The sequence below is a fragment of the Oncorhynchus gorbuscha genome, unplaced genomic scaffold (assembly GCF_021184085.1).
Source record: "Oncorhynchus gorbuscha isolate QuinsamMale2020 ecotype Even-year unplaced genomic scaffold, OgorEven_v1.0 Un_scaffold_1642, whole genome shotgun sequence".
NCBI lineage: Eukaryota > Metazoa > Chordata > Actinopteri > Salmoniformes > Salmonidae > Oncorhynchus > Oncorhynchus gorbuscha.
The window spans coordinates 89,205-105,906 of record NW_025744834.1 but is presented as its reverse complement, the minus strand read 5'-3'; the positions used below and the strand labels follow the sequence as shown (position 1 = coordinate 105,906).

The following is a 16,702-nucleotide window of genomic DNA, read 5'->3' as shown; positions in this document are numbered from 1 at the left end:
CTCTGAGCCTCTATAACCACACCCTTTGGTAACTGTCCTCTGAGCCTCTATAACCACACCCTATGGTAACTGTCCTCCGAGCCTCTATAACCACACCCTATGGTAACTGTCCTCTGAGCCTCTATAACCACACCCTATGGTAACTGTCCTCTGAGCCTCTATAACCACACCCTATGGTAACTGTCCTCTGAGCCTCTATAACCACACCCTATGGTAACTGTCCTCTGAGCCTCTATAACCACACCCTATGGTAACTGTCCTCTGAGCCTCTATAACCACACCCTATGGTAACTGTCCTCTGAGCCTCTATAACCACACCCTATGGTAACTGTCTTGAGCCTCTATAACCACACCCTATGGTAACTGTCCTCTGAGCCTCTATAACCACACCCTATGGTAACTGTCCTCTGAGCCTCTATAACCACACCCTATGGTAACTGTCCTCTGAGCCTCTATAACCACACCCTATGGTAACTGTCTTCTGAGCCTCTATAACCACACCCTATGGTAACTGTCCTGAGCCTCTATAACCACACCCTATGGTAACTGTCCTCTCTGCCTCTATAACCACACCCTATGGTAACTGTCCTGAGCCTCTATAACCACACCCTTTGGTAACTGTCCTCTGAGCCTCTATAACCACACCCTATGGTAACTGTCTTGAGCCTCTATAACCACACCCTATGGTAACTGTCCTCTGAGCCTCTATAACCACACCCTTTGGTAACTGTCCTCTGAGCCTCTATAACCACACCCTATGGTAACTGTCCTCCGAGCCTCTATAACCACACCCTATGGTAACTGTCTTCTGAGCCTCTATAACCACACCCTTTGGTAACTGTCCTCTGAGCCTCTATAACCACACCCTATGGTAACTGTCTTGAGCCTCTATAACCACACCCTATGGTAACTGTCCTCTGAGCCTCTATAACCACACCCTTTGGTAACTGTCCTCTGAGCCTCTATAACCACACCCTATGGTAACTGTCCTCCGAGCCTCTATAACCACACCCTATGGTAACTGTCTTCTGAGCCTCTATAACCACACCCTATGGTAACTGTCCTGAGCCTCTATAACCACACCCTATGGTAACTGTCCTCTCTGCCTCTATAACCACACCCTATGGTAACTGTCCTGAGCCTCTATAACCACACCCTTTGGTAACTGTCCTCTGAGCCTCTATAACCACACCCTATGGTAACTGTCCTCTGAGCCTCTATAACCACACCCTATGGTAACTGTCCTCCAAGCCTCTATAACTACACCCTATGGTAACTGTCCTCCCAGCCTCTATAATCACACCCTATGGTAACTGTCCTCTGAGCCTCTATAACCACACCCTATGGTAACTGTCCTCCGAGCCTCTATAACCACACCCTATGGTAACTGTCCTCTGAGCCTCTATAACCACACCCTATGGTAACTGTCCTGAGCCTCCATAACCACACCCTATGGTAACTGTCCTCTGAGCCTCTATAACCACACCCTATGGTAACTGTCCTCTGAGCCTCTATAACCACACCCTATGGTAACTGACCTCTGAGCCTCTATAACCACACCCTATGGTAACTGTCTTGAGCCTCTATAACCACACCCTATGGTAACTGTCCTCTGAGCCTCTATAACCACACCCTATGGTAACTGTCCTCTGAGCCTCTATAACCACACCCTATGGTAACTGTCCTCTGAGCCTCTATAACCACACCCTATGGTAACTGTCTTGAGCCTCTATAACCACACCCTATGGTAACTGTCCTCTGAGCCTCTATAACCACACCCTATGGTAACTGTCCTCTGAGCCTCTATAACCACACCCTATGGTAACTGTCCTCTGAGCCTCTATAACCACACCCTATGGTAACTGTCCTCTGAGCCTCTATAACCACACCCTATGGTAACTGTCCTCTGAGTCTCTATAACCACACCCTATGATAACTGTCTTGAGCCTCTATAACCACACCCTATGGTAACTGACCTCTGAGCCTCTATAACCACACCCTTTGGTAACTGTCCTCTGAGCCTCTATAACCACACCCTATGGTAACTGTCCTCCGAGCCTCTATAACCACACCCTATGGTAACTGTCCTCTGAGCCTCTATAACCACACCCTATGGTAACTGTCCTCTGAGCCTCTATAACCACACCCTATGGTAACTGACCTCTGAGCCTCTATAACCACACCCTATGGTAACTGTCTTGAGCCTCTATAACCACACCCTATGGTAACTGTCCTCTGAGCCTCTATAACCACACCCTATGGTAACTGTCCTCTGAGCCTCTATAACCACACCCTATGGTAACTGTCCTCTGAGCCTCTATAACCACACCCTATGGTAACTGTCTTGAGCCTCTATAACCACACCCTATGGTAACTGTCCTCTGAGCCTCTATAACCACACCCTTTGGTAACTGTCCTCTGAGCCTCTATAACCACACCCTATGGTAACTGTCCTCCGAGCCTCTATAACCACACCCTATGGTAACTGTCTTCTGAGCCTCTATAACCACACCCTATGGTAACTGTCCTGAGCCTCTATAACCACACACTATGGTAACTGTCCTCTCTGCCTCTATAACCACACCCTATGGTAACTGTCCTGAGCCTCTATAACCACACCCTTTGGTAACTGTCCTCTGAGCCTCTATAACCACACCCTATGGTAACTGTCCTCTGAGCCTCTATAACCACACCCTATGGTAACTGTCCTCCAAGCCTTTATAACTACACCCTATGGTAACTGTCCTCCGAGCCTCTATAATCACACCCTATGGTAACTGTCCTCTGAGCCTCTATAACCACACCCTATGGTAACTGTCCTCTGAGCCTCTATAACCACACCCTATGGTAACTGTCCTCTGAGCCTCTATAACCACACCCTATGGTAACTGTCCTCTGAGCCTCTATAACCACCCTACCCTTGGTAACTGTCCTGTCCTCTGAGCCTCTATAACCACACCCTATGGTAACTGTCCTCTGAGCCTCTATAACCACACCCTATGGTAACTGTCCTCTGAGCCTCTATAACCACACCCTATGGTAACTGTCTTGAGCCTCTATAACCACACCCTATGGTAACTGTCCTCTGAGCCTCTATAACCACACCCTATGGTAACTGTCCTCTGAGCCTCTATAACCACACCCTATGGTAACTGTCCTCTGAGCCTCTATAACCACACCCTATGGTAACTGTCCTCTGAGCCTCTATAACCACACCCTATGGTAACTGTCCTCTGAGTCTCTATAACCACACCCTATGATAACTGTCTTGAGCCTCTATAACCACACCCTATGGTAACTGACCTCTGAGCCTCTATAACCACACCCTTTGGTAACTGTCCTCTGAGCCTCTATAACCACACCCTATGGTAACTGTCCTCCGAGCCTCTATAACCACACCCTATGGTAACTGTCCTCTGAGCCTCTATAACCACACCCTATGGTAACTGTCCTCTGAGCCTCTATAACCACACCCTATGGTAACTGACCTCTGAGCCTCTATAACCACACCCTATGGTAACTGTCTTGAGCCTCTATAACCACACCCTATGGTAACTGTCCTCTGAGCCTCTATCTATAACCACACCCTATGGTAACTGTCCTCTGAGCCTCTATAACCACACCCTATGGTAACTGTCCTCTGAGCCTCTATAACCACACCCTATGGTAACTGTCTGTTGAGCCTCTATAACCACACCCTATGGTAACTGTCCTCTGAGCCTCTATAACCACACCCTATGGTAACTGTCCTCTGAGCCTCTATAACCACACCCTATGGTAACTGTCCTCTGAGTCTCTATAACCACACCCTATGATAACTGTCTTGAGCCTCTATAACCACACCCTATGGTAACTGACCCCTCTGAGCCTCTATAACCACACCCTTTGGTAACTGTCCTCTGAGCCTCTATAACCACACCCTATGGTAACTGTCCTCCGAGCCTCTATAACCACACCCTATGGTAACTGTCCTCTGAGCCTCTATAACCACACCCTATGGTAACTGTCCTCTGAGCTCTCTATAACCACACCCTATGGTAACTGACCTCTGAGCCTCTATAACCACACCCTATGGTAACTGTCTTGAGCCTCTATAACCACACCCTATGGTAACTGTCCTCTGAGCCTCTATAACCACACCCTATGGTAACTGTCCTCTGAGCCTCTATAACCACACCCTATGGTAACTGTCCTCTGAGCCTCTATAACCACACCCTATGGTAACTGTCTTGAGCCTCTATAACCACACCCTATGGTAACTGTCCTCTGAGCCTCTATAACCACACCCTTTGGTAACTGTCCTCTGAGCCTCTATAACCACACCCTATGGTAACTGTCCTCCGAGCCTCTATAACCACACCCTATGGTAACTGTCTTCTGAGCCTCTATAACCACACCCTATGGTAACTGTCCTGAGCCTCTATAACCACACACTATGGTAACTGTCCTCTCTGCCTCTATAACCACACCCTATGGTAACTGTCCTGAGCCTCTATAACCACACCCTTTGGTAACTGTCCTCTGAGCCTCTATAACCACACCCTATGGTAACTGTCCTCTGAGCCTCTATAACCACACCCTATGGTAACTGTCCTCCAAGCCTTTATAACTACACCCTATGGTAACTGTCCTCCGAGCCTCTATAATCACACCCTATGGTAACTGTCCTCTGAGCCTCTATAACCACACCCTATGGTAACTGTCCTCTGAGCCTCTATAACCACACCCTATGGTAACTGACCTCTGAGCCTCTATAACCACACCCTATGGTAACTGTCTTGAGCCTCTATAACCACACCCTATGGTAACTGTCCTCTGAGCCTCTATAACCACACCCTATGGTAACTGTCCTCTGAGCCTCTATAACCACACCCTATGGTAACTGTCCTCTGAGCCTCTATAACCACACCCTATGGTAACTGTCTTGAGCCTCTATAACCACACCCTATGGTAACTGTCCTCTGAGCCTCTATAACCACACCCTATGGTAACTGTCCTCTGAGCCTCTATAACCACACCCTATGGTAACTGTCCTCTGAGCCTCTATAACCACACCCTATGGTAACTGTCCTCTGAGTCTCTATAACCACACCCTATGATAACTGTCTTGAGCCTCTATAACCACACCCTATGGTAACTGACCTCTGAGCCTCTATAACCACACCCTTTGGTAACTGTCCTCTGAGCCTCTATAACCACACCCTATGGTAACTGTCCTCTGAGCCTCTATAACCACACCCTATGGTAACTGTCCTCTGAGCCTCTATAACCACACCCTATGGTAACTGTCCTCTGAGCCTCTATAACCACACCCTATGGTAACTGTCCTCTGAGCCTCTATAACCACACCCTATGATAACTGTCTTGAGCCTCTATAACCACACCCTATGGTAACTGTCCTCTGAGCCTCTATCTATAACTGTCCTCTGAGCCTCTATAACCACACCCTATGGTAACTGTCCTCTGAGCCTCTATAACCACACCCTATGGTAACTGTCCTCTGAGCCTCTATAACCACACCCTATGGTAACTGTCTTGAGCCTCTATAACCACACCCTATGGTAACTGTCCTCTGAGCCTCTATAACCACACCCTTTGGTAACTCTGTCCTCTGAGCCTCTATAACCACACCCTATGGTAACTGTCCTCTATAAGCCTCTATAACCACACCCTATGGTAACTGTCTTCTGAGCCTCTATAACCACACCCTATGGTAACTGTCCTGAGCCTCTATAACCACACACTATGGTAACTGTCCTCTCTGCCTCTATAACCACACCCTATGGTAACTGTCCTGAGCCTCTATAACCACACCCTTTGGTAACTGTCCTCTGAGCCTCTATAACCACACCCTATGGTAACTGTCCTCTGAGCCTCTATAACCACACCCTATGGTAACTGTCCTCCAAGCCTTTATAACTACACCCTATGGTAACTGTCCTCCGAGCCTCTATAATCACACCCTATGGTAACTGTCCTCTGAGCCTCTATAACCACACCCTATGGTAACTGTCCTCTGAGCCTCTATAACCACACCCTATGGTAACTGTCCTCTGAGCCTCTATAACCACACCCTATGGTAACTGTCCTGAGCCTCTATAACTACACCCTATGGTAACTGTCCTCTGTGCCTCTATAACCACACCCTATGGTAACTGTCCTCTGTGCCTCTATAACCACACCCTATGGTAACTGTCCTGAGCCTCTATAACCACACCCTATGGTAACTGTCCTGAGCCTCTATAACCACACCCTATGGTAACTGTCCTCTGAGCCTCTATAACCACACCCTATGGTAACGGTCCTCTGAGCCTCTATAACCACACCCTATTTTAACTGTCCTCTGAGCCTCTATAACCAACCTATGGTAACTGTCCTCTGAGCCTCTATAACCACACCATATGGTAACTGTCCTGAGCCTCTATAACCACACCCTATGGTAACTGTCCTCTGAGCCTCTATAACCACACCCTTTGGTAACTGTCCTCTGAGCCTCTATAACCACACCCTATGGTAACTGTCCTCTGAGCCTCTATAACCACACCCTATGGTAACTGTCCTCTGAGCCTCTATAACCACACCCTATGGTAACTGTCCTGAGCCTCTATAACCACACCCTATGGTAACTGGCCTCTGAGCCTCTATTACCACACCCTATGGTAACTGTCCTCTGAGCCTCTATAACCACACCCGATGGTAACTGTCCTCTGAGACTCTATAACCACACCCTATGGTAACTGGCCTCTGAGCCTCTATAACCACACCCTATGGTAACTGTCCTCTGAGCCTCTATAACCACACCCGATGGTAACTGTCCTCTGAGCCTCTATAACCACACCCTATGGTAACTGTCCTCTGAGCCTCTATAACCACACCCTATGGTAACTGTCCTCTGAGCCTCTATAACCACACCCTATGGTAACTGTCCTCTGAGCCTCTATAACCACACCCTATGGTAACTGTCCTCTGAGCCTCTATAACCACACCCTATGGTAACTGTCCTCTGAGCCACCATAATCACAACCGGTCGTACAGTACTGTTTCCGTTGAATTCAACGATGCACCGTTCTGTCATTCCGAACACGATCCTGGGGCTTGCGAAGGTCATGTTCTACCAACGAGCCACACAGGACGTGTCTTCCAGCAGAGAGATGTTTCTCTCACCTTTGTGCACCACCTGGTGTCTCTTCAGAACACACAGCCACAGGAAACGCTTCCCGCAGACGGAACACTGGTGGGGTTTGTCTTCGCTGTGGATCTTCAGGTGGATCCTCAGGCTGGTGGGCGAGGTGAACGTCTTGCCGCACTCCGAACAACAGTGCGGTCTGTCTGAGGTGACTGCTTTAATGACAACATCACAGAGGTTAAACCGCTGCAGTACACAAAGGAGAGAACAGCACCACCAGCGCATACAGTATTAGGCATATATGGGCAATTCTATTTTAACTGAATGGAGACAGATTTTTTTAACATAAAATGTATGCTCTACAAAAAAAAACATAGATTTTTAACAAACATACAACTTTATGCACAAGGACTACGTTTACACTGAACATTTGACCCTCCCAAAAAAAACACATTTACTGGAAGAACTGTGAGGGAGTTGGGTAGGAGTTGTGAGGGAGTTTGGTAGGAGTTGTGAGGGAGTTTGGTAGGAGTTGTGAGGGAGTTTGGTAGGAGTTGTGAGGGAGGTTGGTAGGAGTTGTGAGGGAGGTTGGTAGGAGTTGTGAGGGAGTTTGGTAGGAGTTGTGAGGGAGTTTGGTAGGAGTTGTGAGGGAGGTTGGTAGGAGTTGTGAGGGAGGTTGGTAGGAGTTGTGAGGGAGTTTGGTAGGAGTTGTGACGGAGTTTGGTAGGAGTTGTGAGGGAGTTTGGTAGGAGTTGTGAGGGAGTTTGTTAGGAGTTGTGAGGGAGGTTGGTAGGAGTTGTGAGGGAGTTTGGTAGGAGTGGTGAGGGAGTTTGGCGGGAGTTGTGAGGAAGTTTGGTAGCAGAATTTCAGTCAAATCTCCCTCAGTTTATTTACGTGACCTGGTTTTGTTAAAGACTCTGCATAAAGAACGGCGTGTCGGTTTATGACAGGACACATTGAGCTTGAAAGAAGTGAGTGAAGTGGATTTACACCCGGTAACAGATCTCTACAAAAAAGGGTGTAAATACGCAACATCCCCCTCTACATATGTGGGTATTATGATCCAACATCCTCCTCTACATATGTGGGTATTATGATCCAACATCCTCCTCAACTTCCGGTTCCGGTTGGAGCGAGTGGTCGCATCTGCACGTCGCTCCAACGGGTAGTATAACTTTTTTTATAACTTTTACATCCCCCTCTACATATGTGGGTATTATGATCCAACATCCTCCTCTACCTATGTGGGTATTATGATCCAACATCCTCCTCTACCTATGTGGGTATTATGATCCAACATCCTCCTCTACATATGTGGGTATTATGATCCAACATCCTCCTCTACATATGTGGGTATTATGATCCAACATCCTCCTCTACATATGTGGGTATTATGATCCAACATCCTCCTCTACATATGTGGGTATTATGATCCAACATCCTCCTCTACATATGTGGGTATTATGATCCAACCTCCCCCTCTACATATGTGGGTATTATGATCCAACATCCTCCTCTACCTATGTGGGTATTATGATCCAACATCCTCCTCTACATATGTGGGTATTATGATCCAACATCCTCCTCTACATATGTGGGTATTATGATCCAACATCCTCCTCTACATATGTGGGTATTATGATCCAACATCCTCCTCTACATATGTGGGTATTATGATCCAACATCCTCCTCTACATATGTGGGTATTATGATCCAACATCCTCCTCTACATATGTGGGTATTATGATCCAACATCCTCCTCTACCTATGTGGGTATTATGATCCAACATCCTCCTCTACATATGTGGGTATTATGATCCAACATCCTCCTCTACATATGTGGGTATTATGATCCAACATCCTCCTCTACATATGTGGGTATTATGATCCAACATCCTCCTCTACCTATGTGGGTATTATGATCCAACATCCTCCTCTACATATGTGGGTATTATGATCCAACATCCTCCTCAACTTCCGGTTCCGGTTGGAGCGAGTGGTCGCATCTGCACGTCGCTCCAACGGGTAGTATAACTTTTTTAATAACTTTTACATCCCCCTCTACATATGTGGGTATTATGATCCAACATCCTCCTCTACCTATGTGGGTATTATGATCCAACATCCTCCTCTACCTATGTGGGTATTATGATCCAACATCCTCCTCTACATATGTGGGTATTATGATCCAACATCCTCCTCTACATATGTGGGTATTATGATCCAACATCCTCCTCTACATATGTGGGTATTATGATCCAACATCCTCCTCTACATATGTGGGTATTATGATCCAACATCCTCCTCTACATATGTGGGTATTATGATTCAACATCCTCCTCTACATATGTGGGTATCCAACATCCTCCTCTACATATGTGGGTATTATGATCCAACATCCTCTTCTACCTATGTGGGTATTGTGATCCAACATCCTCCTCTACATATGTGGGTATTATGATCCAACATCCTCCTCTACCTATGTGGGTATTATGATTCAACATCCTCCTCTACATATGTGGGTATTATGATCCAACATCCTCCTCTACATATGTGGGTATTATGATCCAACATCCTCCTCTACATATGTGGGTATTATGATCCAACATCCTCCTCTACATATGTGGGTATTATGATCCAACATCCTCCTCAACTTCCGGTTCCGGTTGGAGCGAGTGGTCGCATCTGCACGTCGCTCCAACGGGTAGTATAACTATTTTTTTATAACTTTTACATCCCCCTCTACATATGTGGGTATTATGATCCAACATCCTCCTCTACCTATGTGGGTATTATGATCCAACATCCTCCTCTACCTATGTGGGTATTATGATCCAACATCCTCCTCTACATATGTGGGTATTATGATCCAACATCCTCCTCTACATATGTGGGTATTATGATCCAACATCCTCCTCTACATATGTGGGTATTATGATCCAACATCCTCCTCTACATATGTGGGTATTATGATCCAACATCCTCCTCTACCTATGTGGGTATTATGATCCAACATCCTCCTCTACATATGTGGGTATTATGATCCAACATCCTCCTCTACATATGTGGGTATTATGATCCAACATCCTCCTCTACATATGTGGGTATTATGATCCAACATCCTCCTCAACTTCCGGTTCCGGTTGGAGCGAGTGGTCGCATCTGCACGTCGCTCCAACGGGTAGTATAACTTTTTTTATAACTTTTACATCCCCCTCTACATATGTGGGTATTATGATCCAACATCCTCCTCTACCTATGTGGGTATTATGATCCAACATCCTCCTCTACCTATGTGGGTATTATGATCCAACATCCTCCTCTACATATGTGGGTATTATGATCCAACATCCTCCTCTACATATGTGGGTATTATGATCCAACATCCTCCTCTACATATGTGGGTATTATGATCCAACATCCTCCTCTACATATGTGGGTATTATGATCCAACATCCTCCTCTACATATGTGGGTATTATGATCCAACCTCCCCTCTACATATGTGGGTATTATGATCCAACATCCTCCTCTACCTATGTGGGTATTATGATCCAACATCCTCCTCTACATATGTGGGTATTATGATCCAACATCCTCCTCTACATATGTGGGTATTATGATCCAACATCCTCCTCTACATATGTGGGTATTATGATCCAACATCCTCCTCTACATATGTGGGTATTATGATCCAACATCCTCCTCTACATATGTGGGTATTATGATCCAACATCCTCCTCTACATATGTGGGTATTATGATCCAACATCCTCCTCTACCTATGTGGGTATTATGATCCAACATCCTCCTCTACATATGTGGGTATTATGATCCAACATCCTCCTCTACATATGTGGGTATTATGATCCAACATCCTCCTCTACATATGTGGGTATTATGATCCAACATCCTCCTCTACCTATGTGGGTATTATGATCCAACATCCTCCTCTACATATGTGGGGAGAACAAGTATTTGATACACTGCCAATTTTGCAGGTTTTCCTACTTACAAAGCATGTAGGGGTCTGTAATTTTTATCATAGGTACACTTCATCATAGGTACATGTGATTTTCTGGATTTTAAGTAATTCATTTGCATTTTATTGCATGACATAAATGCAACATCCCCCTCTACATATGTGGGTATTATGATCCAACATCCTCCTCTACATATGTGGGTATTATGATCCAACATCCTCCTCTACATATGTGGGTATTATGATTCAACATCCTCCTCTACATATGTGGGTATTATGATTCAACATCCTCCTCTACATATGTGGGTATCCAACATCCTCCTCTACATATGTGGGTATTATGATCCAACATCCTCTTCTACCTATGTGGGTATTGTGATCCAACATCCTCCTCTACATATGTGGGTATTATGATCCAACATCCTCCTCTACCTATGTGGGTATTATGATTCAACATCCTCCTCTACATATGTGGGTATTATGATCCAACATCCTCCTCTACATATGTGGGTATTATGATCCAACATCCTCCTCTACATATGTGGGTATTATGATCCAACATCCTCCTCTACATATGTGGGTATTATGATCCAACATCCTCCTCTACATATGTGGGTATTATGATCCAACATCCTCCTCTACCTATGTGGGTATTATGATCCAACATCCTCCTCTACATATGTGGGTATTATGATCCAACATCCTCCTCTACATATGTGGGTATTATGATCCAACATCCTCCTCTACATATGTGGGTATTATGATCCAACATCCTCCTCTACCTATGTGGGTATTATGATCCAACATCCTCCTCTACCTATGTGGGTATTATGATCCAACATCCTCCTCTACCTATGTGGGTATTATGATCCAACATCCTCCTCTACATATGTGGGTATTATGATCCAACATCCTCCTCTACATATGTGGGTATTATGATCCAACATCCTCCTCTACATATGTGGGTATTATGATCCAACATCCTCCTCTACCTATGTGGGTATTATGATCCAACATCCTCCTCTACCTATGTGGGTATTATGATCCAACATCCTCCTCTACATATGTGGGTATTATGATCCAACATCCTCCTCTACATATGTGGGTATTATGATCCAACATCCTCCTCTACATATGTGGGTATTATGATCCAACATCCTCCTCTACATATGTGGGTATTATGATCCAACATCCTCCTCTACATATGTGGGTATTATGATCCAACATCCTCCTCTACATATGTGGGTATTATGATCCAACATCCTCCTCTACCTATGTATGGGGTATTATGATCCAACATCCTCCTCTACATATGTGGGTATTATGATCCAACATCCTCCTCTACATATGTGGGTATTATGATCCAACATCCTCCTCTACATATGTGGGTATTATGATCCAACATCCTCCTCTACATATGTGGGTATTATGATCCAACATCCTCCTCTACATATGTGGGTATTATTCTACACACGGGCAATTATTTAAATCTGCTCCGCAGCAAAACCACATTTGGTGTATAATGAACTATACTCCACAGGACTGTATGGTACTATAATGAACTATACTCCACAGGACTGTATGGTACTATAATGAACTATACTCCACAGTACAGGACTGTATGGTACTATAATGAACTATACTCCACAGGACTGTATGGTACTATAATGAGCTATACTCCACAGGACTGTATGGTACTATAATGAACTATACTCCACAGTACAGGACTGTATGGTACTATACTGAACTATACTCCACAGGACTGTATGGTACTATAATGAACTATACTCCACAGGACTGTATGGTACTATAATGAACTATACTCCACATGACTGTATGGTACTATAGTGAACTATACTCCACAGTACAGGACTGTATGTATGGTACTATAATGAACTATACTCCACAGGACTGTATGGTACTATACTGAACTATAATCCACAGGACTGTATGGTACTATAATGAACTATACTCCACAGGACTGTATGGTACTATAATGAACTATACTCCACAGGACTGTATGGTACTATAATGAACTATACTCCACAGGACTGTTTGATACTATAATGAACTATACTACATAGGACTGTATGGTACTATAATGAACTATACTCCACAGTACAGGACTGTATGGTACTATAATGAACTATACTCCACAGTACAGGACTGTATGGTACTATACTGAACTATACTCCACAGGACTGTATGGTACTATACTGAACTATACTCCACAGTACAGGACTGTATGGTACTATACTGAACTATACTCCACAGGACTGTTTGTAAGTCGCTCTGGATAAGAGCGTCTGCTAAATGACTTAAATGTAAAAATGTAAATGACTGTATGGTACTATACTGAACTATAATCCACACCAACACTACCTTACAGAGCACCATCACTACCTTACAGAGCACCAACACTACCTTACAGAGCACCATCACTACCTTACAGAGCACCATCACTACCTTACAGAGCACCAACACTACCTTACAGAGCACCATCACTACCTTACAGAGCACCATCACTACCTTACAGAGCACCATCACTACCTTACAGAGCACCATCACTACCTTACAGAGCACCAACACTACCTTACAGAGCACCATCACTACCTTACAGAGCACCAACACTACCTTACAGAGCACCATCACTACCTTACAGAGCACCATCACTACCTTACAGAGCACCATCACTACCTTACAGAGCACCATCACTACCTTACAGAGCAACAACACTACCTTACAGAGCACCATCACTACCTTACAGACCACCATCACTACCTTACAGAGCACCATCACTACCTTACAGAGCACCAACACTACCTTACAGAGCACCATCACTACCTTACAGAGCACCATCACTACCTTACAGAGCACCATCACTACCTTACAGAGCACCAACACTACCTTACAGAGCACCATCACTACCTTACAGAGCACCATCACTACCTTACAGAGCACCATCACTACCTTACAGAGCACCATCACTACCTTACAAAGCACCAACACTACCTTACAGAGCACCATCACTACCTTACAGAGCACCATCACTACCTTACAGAGCACCATCACTACCTTACAGAGCACCAACACTATCTTACAGAGCACCATCACTACCTTACAGAGCACCATCACTACCTTACAGAGCACCAACACTACCTTACAGAGCACCATCACTACCTTACAGAGCACCATCACTACCTTACAGAGCACCATCACTACCTTACAGAGCACCATCACTACCTTACAGAGCACCATCACTACCAATTCCTTGTATCTTTTGGTTGTCATTTCCGGTCACAACTTGTAGACTTGTTTACGTGATTATGTGCCCCAAAAATTATTTGGGGGGGGGTCAAAGAATTTCGAATTCATAAACAAAATTGATATCAGTAAAAACACTATAGCTAAATTGGTAGGTCTACATTTACTTGTTACATTTGTGAACTTTCATTATCCTCCTTATGAGGAAATATCTTTAAGATATGTGGTTTTTAGTAACGAGGCAACGATTCAGTAAAATGTATCCAAAACTAAATATAAGAATTGATATTAGTTGGCAGGGTTTTTACTTCAATATTATTGTGTTTTGATGTATTTCTTCTAAGAATTTTTCTGGTAGATGTTTTTTTAGGAACCCTTGTCCATCCAATAAGCTTATTCACATGGATGGAAAATGGTTCAAATGTATGTATGCCTTAATTTCTTCAAAATATAGACTCTCTGCTTTCATTTAACACACAATTTGACACGCTCCAATGAACTTCACGTTGGTGCTCATGGGGTAATTTTACATGGGAATGAACCTACACCGTATAGATCAACTTATTTAACTGATAAACAGGTGCACTGGTGTGGACACGTTGATTGACAGTGTTCCAACAGAGAGATGTGAGAGAGGAGCGACGCCGGGTGTTTGAGGAGCGACGTCGGGTAAGAGAGGAGCGACGCCGGGTGAGAGAGGAGCGACGTCGGGTGAGAGAGGAGCGACGTCGGGTGAGAGAGGAGCGACGCCGGGTGAGAGAGGAGCGACGCCGGGAGAGCGAGGAGCGACGCCGGTTGAGAGAGAAGCGACGCCGGTGTTTGAGGAGCGACGCCGGGTGAGAGAGGAGCGATGCCTGGTGTTTGAGGAGCGACGCCGGGTGAGAGTGAAAGCGACGCCGGGTGAGAGAGGAGCGACGCCGGGTGAGAGAGGAGCGACGCCGGGAGAGAGAGGAGCGACCCTGGGTGGGAGAGGAGCGACGCCGGGTGGGTGAGGAGCGACGCCGGGTGAGAGAGGAGCGACGCCGGGTGAGAGAGGAGCGACGCCGGGAGAGAGAGGAGCGACGCCGGGGGAGAGAGAGGAGCGACGCCGGGTGAGAGAGGAGCGACGCCGGGAGAGAGAGGAGTGACGCCGGGGGAGAGAGAGGAGCGACCCCGGGTGTGAGAGGAGCGTCGGGTGTTTGGGTGTCTCTCTTACCTTTGTGGATCATCTGGTGTCTCTTCAGGTCTGTGGATCGTAGGAAGCGCTTCCCACAGAAGGAGCACTGGTGGGGTTTCTCTCCGCTGTGTCTCTGCATGTGAGTCTTCAGGCTGCTTGGTGCAGTGAACCGCTTACCACACTGGGAGCAGAGGAACGGTCTCTCTTTGTCTGAGCTGGCACCCTCTCCTGTTTCTATAACAACATCACAGGGGTTAAACAGGAGTCCCTGGACACAGCCCTTAGCCGTGGTATATTGGCCATATACCACAAACCCCCAAGGTGCCTTATTGCTGTTATAAACTGGTTATCAACGTAATTAGAGCAGTAAAAATACATATTATGTTATACCCGTGGTATACGGTCTGATAAACCACGGCTGTTAGCCAATCAACATACAGGGCTCGAACCACCCAGTTTATTATACTGTATACAACACTATGCATTGGTATGTAGGAAGGTAGAAAGGGAAGATGACTCCTCTTAGACACCTTTCAATGTAAACTGATCAGGAGTTATTTGGTTAGGGGGGTACAGTTTAGTACATACAAGATTGACAGCTATAAGCAGTCACTCAGCCTTCTGGGCCCTTCTCAAAAGTAGTGCTCTATATAGGGAACTGGGTTCCATGAAACTGGTCTCTGATGTTCTGTTTCAGGGATTACCTGGTTGGTCCTGTCCCCAACCTGCTTAGTCATCTGAAACTGGTCTCTGATGTTCTGATCAGAGATTACCTGGTTGGTCCTGTCTCCAACCTCCTTAGTCATCTGAAACTGGTCTCAATATACTGTAGCTCCACCTGGATGTTTTGATCAGTGATTAATTACCTGGGTTGGTCCTGTCCCCATCCTCCTCCTCTCTGTCCCCAACCTCCTCCTCTCCGTCCTCCTCCTCTCTGTCCCCAATCTCATCCTCTCCATCCTCCTCCTCTCTGACCCCCTCCTCCTCTTCTTCTCTTTTAACAGTAACAAGTCCTGTAAAACGTCAAACCAAAAGATCTAAAAACACTTTATAATATAAATGCCTCCCATCAGTACTCCACCAGAGGGAGCTCTAACTTGGTTCCCTGTAGAATCAAGAGCTCCTTGGGGAGGGGACACATTCTGGTACTCTGCTGCAGTTCTGTGGTACTGAACA

General features: G+C 45.7%; 1 protein-coding gene across 1 annotated transcript; it reads right to left on the bottom strand.

The window, feature by feature from the left end:
* Window positions 1–7,111: 7,111 nt before the first annotated feature.
* Window positions 7,112–16,442, bottom strand: LOC124017131 (gastrula zinc finger protein XlCGF17.1-like). Its single transcript, XM_046332525.1, has 3 exons — window positions 16,393–16,442; window positions 15,566–15,760; window positions 7,112–7,341 (listed from the first exon to the last, which is right to left on the bottom strand). Exons 2-3 carry the CDS (start codon window positions 15,663–15,665, stop codon window positions 7,112–7,114), a joined length of 330 nt encoding a protein of 109 aa, XP_046188481.1. The 5' UTR covers window positions 15,666–15,760; window positions 16,393–16,442.
* Between the last annotated feature and the right edge of the window lie 260 nt (window positions 16,443–16,702).

Excerpts from the sequence above, each read along its gene's own strand:
- LOC124017131 (XM_046332525.1), bottom strand. The coding sequence starts at position 15,665 with ATGCAGAGACACAGCGGAGAGAAACCCCACCAGTGCTCCTTCTGTGGG. Across the intron at positions 7,342-15,565 it reads ACACCAGATGATCCACAAAG|CAGTCACCTCAGACAGACCG; the intron begins GTAAGAGAGACA and ends TTGTCATTAAAG.